Raw genomic sequence first — 6,742 nt, forward strand, 5'->3', positions numbered from 1 at the left:
AGATTTTGGTAATACGCTTTTTTTTTGGGTGGGGAAAAGTGTTTTTCAAACTGTGAGCAAAGGGCAGTGAGCGTAGCACACCTTGGGCTCTGCTACTCTGTGACAAAACAGAGTCTGCAAACCCAAACATTTACCTTTGCAGGGAGATTTGATCCTTGTCCTGTTTGAGAGTCTTTTTTGAGGGAACCTGGTGCAGATCTTCAGAAGTGCCTGAAGTGGGGCTTTGGTGGAAGTTGGGTCGCTGAGCCCCAAACTCAATGTGTGGTTTAGAATAACTGATTTTTAAGCACTTTTTGCCTATAAATTAGTCCAAAGAAGCCTTAAAAATCCACAGACTGAGCATTAATTCATGAAGGGTGATGGAAAGAGTAGAGAAAATATGATGTAGGTCAGGTTTGTGTTTAATTCTAGACTAGCATGTAAAAGATGGGCATCAGTGTTTTCCTAACAGTGGTTCACTGGAACACTGCAGTAGGTAGGAGGGGATTTAGTGCTATTAATCCCGCTCCTGGACCCCTGCCTGCAGCCCTCAGTTAGGTATCTGAGCCTTGAAAAGCGACACAGCTTCAGAAACTGCATGGTGTGGCCCCTCTGTGTGAGTGAGTTGCAGCACTCGCTCGCGCTTGCCTGTGCAGAGCTGCTGCTGCACACAACACAAGTGGTTAATTTCAGTTACCAGGTCCGTGGGGCAGAATGCTGTGATGGTACTTCAGGTCATCCTCTCTGAGGCTTTTAGGCTGTTGTTCCCATCCTTCCTGCTTAGGTGGCAGATTGTCTCCTTTCTCTGCTTTCCATATGGCAATTCACACTCCTGAAGCACCTGCTTGTTCCCTGTCCAATTCCCTCCCTTGCCAAACAGCTGCTCCTCGAACAGCAGCAGCAGTGATGTGTTCTTTGCCCTGCTTGTGGTGTCAGGGCTGAGTTTGGCCTGTCCTACCAACTCCAGATTGTTTAAAGACAATGCTGACTTGTATTTCGCTCTGCAAATAACCATCACTGGTTATTTCTTTTCTTTTCTCTTTTGCACCTGCAAGTGGCTCTTGGCAGTGTATAAAGTACCAGCAAATACACAAACCAGACAGACTTCTCTGTATATAATTTAATTTTATTTCAAGTGCACAGACTTACCTCATTCTTAATTATTCCCTAGATCCAGAAGAGAAGGAAAATACCAAAGAGAGTGCAAAAGAGGCAAGTGAAAAAACATCTATTTTAACTTTTGCCATAAATAATGGAGGCAATTTATATATGATCATAGAACCATTCAATCCCAGACCAGTGGGTTGGAAGGGACCTTAAACCTCACCCAGTTCCAACCTCCTGCCATGGGCAGGGACACCTTCCACTAGACCCTTTTGTTTCAACCTGGCCTTGAGCACTTCCAAGGATGGGGCAGCCACAGCTTCTCTGGGCAAACCTGTGCCTCATCATCCTCACAGGGAGGAAGAGAGAAACACTTAACGCTACAGCACAAAATCCCTAGGAGACTGACCCATCCCATGAAACTCTGTCCTTCCCTTTCCCCTTAGAGAACCTTCCCACTTGTTTAGGCTCCAAAACTCAATTCTGAGTTGCTGTTTTTATATCGAAACAATGGAAGTACTTGAAGCACATTGGACTGGAATTAGAAGGAGCAGGTTTGACCTTATTGGCAGTTATCCTTCAGTTTCATGCTGAAATGAGGTTTTTGTGTCTGTGTTCTTTATAACAACCCAGAGTGGTGTTTGGGCAGTGATGTCAGCAAATATCCAGGCCTGAGGACCATTTTGGTGGTGGTTATGGGGGCACAGTGTTCCCTGTTTTAATGACAATTAATTAATGCCTCTTGGAAAGTCAAGAAAATGAGGTGTAGGTCATGCAGCTTTTTCCCTTCAATTTTAGAGGAAGTTAACTCTTTGTTTTGGACAGTATTTATGTTGCACTTGCGCTGTCTGGGTTTCAACGTGTAAGTAATTTAGACTTGCAGTTTGCCTGGAATCTCTAGTCAGGAAAGGGCATGTTCGTTCTTTAACCTCATGAATGTCTTAGTACTTCACTTACGGTGGAACAGTCCTGGGGAGGAGTCAGTGGCCTGTGACAGGATGATGTGGTCTGAAAGCCAGAGCAGGTGAGGGACAGAGAGGTCTTGGGTCCCCAGAGTGTCCCAACTCCAGAAGACACCTCAGTCTTTTAGCACAGAGCCCAATTTTCATGTACTCCAAAACATTCAGTAGCTCAGGCAACACAGGCAGGCAAAGGTGTGTGTTCCTACATAAAGAGAACATCAGGAACTCCAGCTGCTTCCAAGATGGGAGCCAGGAGAGGGCCTTTACCACCTTAGGGAATTAATTTCTTAAAGTGGTAGCTGGCTGAAACATGAAGGAACAAACCTGAGGAGACTTAGAGGTGTCAGCAAGTGAGATTTTGTTTGTATATAGCATTAACTGTGTTAGTCACAGCCACGGGTGGTGTGGGATACTCCGGATAAGGAAGACCCTGGGCTGGAAATACCAAGAAGTGTAGTGCAGACCAGGGTGACTCTGCAAGGGTGGTGCTGGATCCTTCAGGGCCTGGTGCTGCAGGTGATGTGCCTGGCCAGACCTGAGCTGAGTCTGACTGAGCTACTTCCCTCTCCTTGACTACAGAGTGAACATCAGAGCAAGGTCTGGCTGTTGCAGAAACACCAAGCAGCTACACAGGGTCTGGTTTCAGTCCATTCCTCTGCACACAGGGATAACATTTTCCCTTTCGGAAGAGTCAAAGGAGCTTTGCACTGATGCTGACCTATTGCCTTCTCTCACCTAGATACCTACCAAGAACATTGAAGGCCAAATGACTCCCTATTACCCTGTGGAGATGGGCAATGGCACACCTTGTAGCTTGAGACAGAACCTCCCCAGGTCAAGCACAGTGATGTACATCTGTCACCCAGAAGCCAAACATGAGATCCTCTCAGTAGCAGAAGTGACCACCTGTGAATATGAAGTGGTTATACTGACACCACTGCTGTGTAACCACCCGAAATACAGGTACCCTGCTCAGATTTTGCTTCACACTGACCCTGCCTGGCCAGTTCTGTCAGTCACACATGCCCCTGTGGGTGCTGCTGCAGAGCTGTGGCAGTTGTGTGTTCTCACTTTGGCACATGTGGTTTGTTTGCGTATGAAGTTGCACAATGTTTGCATTTTGTCTTGTTTGTCAATTGCTTGATCCCAGGTGGGAAGTAGGACTTGGTTTTCAACAGGGACATTTCTAGCCCTGGAGAAGCACGAACTGTGCATTAAAGGCACATCAAGAACATTTTATCTTCTCTTAGCTTGTGATTTCAAGGTCTTGAGGTATTATCTTCATGGTGTTTGAAGACTGCAGAGACCATAGTGTGCATAGACTTCAAAATACGTACAAAACCAAAATTTGGTCTCCAGCTGTAACCTTACCATTTATCCCAAGGAGCTCCCATCTGCCTCTGTCCTGCTTTTTACTGCCTTCTCTGCAGCTGTGAAAGTCATTTTCTTAGGAAGAATTGACAATTTCAGTGTTATTTTCCAAAAATCAAGTGTAGGATTCTTTTTTCCTCCCCTTCCCTGAGCTGTACCATGTATCAGGAATATCTTTAGTCTCAATTGCACAGATTTTGGACCTTTCAAGGGCTGTAAAGAGAACTGCAAAGGGAATATGACATACAAACAAGGGGGATCATGTGGGTGAGTTTGGTCATACTGTTATGTGTTGCACTTATCTATTATCTGTTGACTATGTAGTCTTTTAAGCCTCTGGATCAGGACAAAAATCAATAGAAAGTGCACAGGCAAATTGTTCTGCTACTTGATAAGAATAAGCTGCCTCCTTCCAAAGAGAAGGCATGGAAGGCTTCCTGGCCAGAGGCAGGAAATACTTAAAATAAACATACAGGATCATCATTGTCTCCTTAGTAAATAAGGAAGGGTGGAGGTGGCAGGCTGGAAATGCTGCTCAGTGGCACCATAGAGATCACAAACCCAATTTGAAGTTAAATACATTTTTTTTCACCTGTCATGTGTTCCTGAAGCAGCACTGAGCAGTCCCTCAGCTACCAGTGCTTTCCCTTACACCTGTTACCTCATCCACTCAGACACCGCAACAAAATGGTTTCTTTACTGGAAGGTGTAATCAGTGCTGTGTCCATACAGGTTCAGGGCTTCCCCTGTGAATGACATCTTCTGCCAGTCTCTGCCAGGATCCCCACTGAAGCCACACAACCTGGAACAGCTGGAGAAGCAGCAAGAAATGCTCAAGATGCCATTTAGGAGGGTTAAGGAGGTAGGATTTGTATCATTTTAATAGAAAAATCTGTATTTTATGTTTAATGCATAGAGCTTTGAGTTCCCTCAAGTCGGTTCTCTTACCCAACTCTGCAAGATGGTGTCAGTCTTTAAGTTTGTTGAAGCCACCTGTAACTCACCTTATTTGAAAGAAAAACAGAGCAAGTTTGGGCTACCAGTTTAGAACTTTTGTAGCCCACAGTCTGTAAATGTGAAAGTTTTGAGTAGAATTTTCTTTCAGCTATGCAGAAGACAGTGAGAACTGACCCAAACACCCAACTTCACTCAGTGTTCAGTAACTTTGTGGAGTTTATAAGGGGACCTCATTGTATCCTTTCATTTCAGGAAGAAATGCCTTCAACAAAAGAAGAGACTTTCTCTTCCATCCACAAGCCTGTGGCTGTGGGAAGCCACCAGCTGCTCACAGTGGGAACAACCCACATCTCCAAACTCACTGATGAGCAGCTCATAAAGGAATTCCTTAGTGGCTCCTACTGCTTCCATGGGGTGAGGAACAAAGCTACATGGAATAACTAGCTACTCCGTAATTAAATGGAATAGCTACATCCTGGTTTATGTGTTTGGTTAGTTTTTATCTTTAACCTTTCTGTTGGAATTGAATTTATTTGAGCTGAGAAATCATGTAGATAATGAGGCTCCATCAAGGCTAATTCTGTTAATTAACAGGGATGGAATTTACAGCTAAAATAGCTGGTTTAGGGGCTGGAGGGAAATGAATGGGGTTGTTTCGGGAGTGTTTTGGTTGTTTTAACAGGTTCTGCTGCTTGTTTTTTTAACACTGAGTGTACTTCTCCCCAGGGTGTTGGCTGGTGGAAATATGAATTCTGCTATGGCAAATATGTTCATCAGTACCATGAAGTGAGTTTAAATAGCTCTTTTAGTTATTTTAGTTCTATAGTGCATTTAATAGAGGGATGGGAAGGAAAGGGTTAGAGAATTTGGGGAAAGACATGTCTTTTCTTGGCTGGGTTTAAGAGGTTGGATTTCAGAAAATAAATCCTCTGTACCTGATGTAATGATCAGTTTTGCCTTATTAGGATAAGGAAAGTGGCAAGACTTCTGTGGTGGTGGGTACCTGGAGCAAGGAGGAACACATTGAGTGGTCGAGGAAGAACGCTGCCAGGACCTACTACCTGAGAGAGGATGGCACCCAGACAGTCAGGTACAGGGACACTGCTCTGCCTCTCAGCTGGGACAGAGGAGAGTCAGTGCCAGGGCCCAGGGCTGCAGAGAAAAATCTTCCACTACTGACCAACCCTTTGCTTCTACAATACAACCGGTTGCTATTTGTATATTAAATACTTGACAAATTATGAGGTACTAGATCCCACCACTAAGCTGCCTGTTCAATAACTCCAGACTCTTTCATTCCAATCCTTTGTGGCAGGATGGTGTCTCATTTCTATGGAAATGGAGATGTTTGTGACTTGACAGACAAGCCAAGGCAGGTGACTGTGAAATTGAAGTAAGTGAACTCTTAGTACACCCAGGTTTTGTGTCTGTTTGCTGTGTCAGAGGGGAAAGCTGCTGTTACAACTGTAAACTTAGTAGAAATGCTGCACATAGCAGTGAAATACATGTGTTATTTTGTGCTTACTACATGCTACAAACCCTCATTTCTCTTCTGCTTTCAGATGTAAAGAATCAGATTCCCCTCATGCTGTGACCATCTACATGTTAGAGCCTCATTCTTGCCAATACATCCTTGGGGTATGTAAAGAGACACCTGAATTCCCTGAGAGCAGGTGCCAGAGCTCCAGGGGTATGTGTAAGGTGGCCCCTTCCTTCCAGTGACTCTTTCCAAGATTCCCGCAGTTGGGATTTCATAGTCCCTAATGTTCAGCTCTCTCTGTTGCAGGTGGAGTCTCCAGTCATCTGTAAAATCCTAGATACAGCAGATGAATATGGGCTCCTCTCTGTGCCCAGCTGAGGACAGCCAAGCCCCAGATTCTGGCATTTCCCATGGGAACAGCCATCTGTGAGCTGACCAAGGCCTCACCAGCACAGCTTTCCAAGCTGAGGGACTCGTGAACCACTTTGTGTATAACTATGTGTATATAAGAGGTTATCGATAAACTTTTAATGATTAAATTCTTGTCTTGCATTTCTGTTGACTCATGTGTGACACATCCTGCCAGCACTGTCAAGGTATAAACTGTCAACTTGAGAAAGGCACAATAATAACTGAAGCTTCAAGTGAGGAGTTCAGCTGCCAACAGAAGTAAACGCTGAAGCCAACACTTCCTCAACACCACTCATAGGTTTTCTACTGCTCGTACTTTGTCCACCACCAGCATTACCTCAGTTTCACTGTGTTCTTCTGTCACAGTACCTCACCCTCTTTTCAGTGTTATTTCTTCTCCCAGCCTGGGCTGTTCTCCTAGGACATCCTATTTATTAATTTATATTTAGCACTGTAGGAATTACCTTCATGTAATTGC

General features: G+C 44.5%; 1 protein-coding gene across 1 annotated transcript in view; it reads left to right on the forward strand.

Annotated features, from left to right (window-relative positions):
• ERLEC1 (endoplasmic reticulum lectin 1) overlaps positions 1–6,409 on the forward strand; it is a gene marked incomplete at its 5' end in the record, with an annotated part of 7,892 nt that extends 1,483 nt beyond the window's left edge. Inside the window, 9 exons of the mRNA XM_009082952.1 lie at positions 1,151–1,191; positions 2,785–3,008; positions 4,149–4,278; positions 4,626–4,787; positions 5,100–5,159; positions 5,339–5,463; positions 5,689–5,766; positions 5,936–6,011; positions 6,160–6,409. Of these exons, the coding sequence (XP_009081200.1) occupies positions 1,151–1,191; positions 2,785–3,008; positions 4,149–4,278; positions 4,626–4,787; positions 5,100–5,159; positions 5,339–5,463; positions 5,689–5,766; positions 5,936–6,011; positions 6,160–6,231 (968 nt within the window). The remainder of the gene's footprint in view (positions 1–1,150; positions 1,192–2,784; positions 3,009–4,148; positions 4,279–4,625; positions 4,788–5,099; positions 5,160–5,338; positions 5,464–5,688; positions 5,767–5,935; positions 6,012–6,159) is intronic.
• Between the last annotated feature and the right edge of the window lie 333 nt (positions 6,410–6,742).

Source organism: Acanthisitta chloris, unplaced genomic scaffold (genome assembly GCF_000695815.1).
Source record: "Acanthisitta chloris isolate BGI_N310 unplaced genomic scaffold, ASM69581v1 scaffold11769, whole genome shotgun sequence".
NCBI lineage: Eukaryota > Metazoa > Chordata > Aves > Passeriformes > Acanthisittidae > Acanthisitta > Acanthisitta chloris.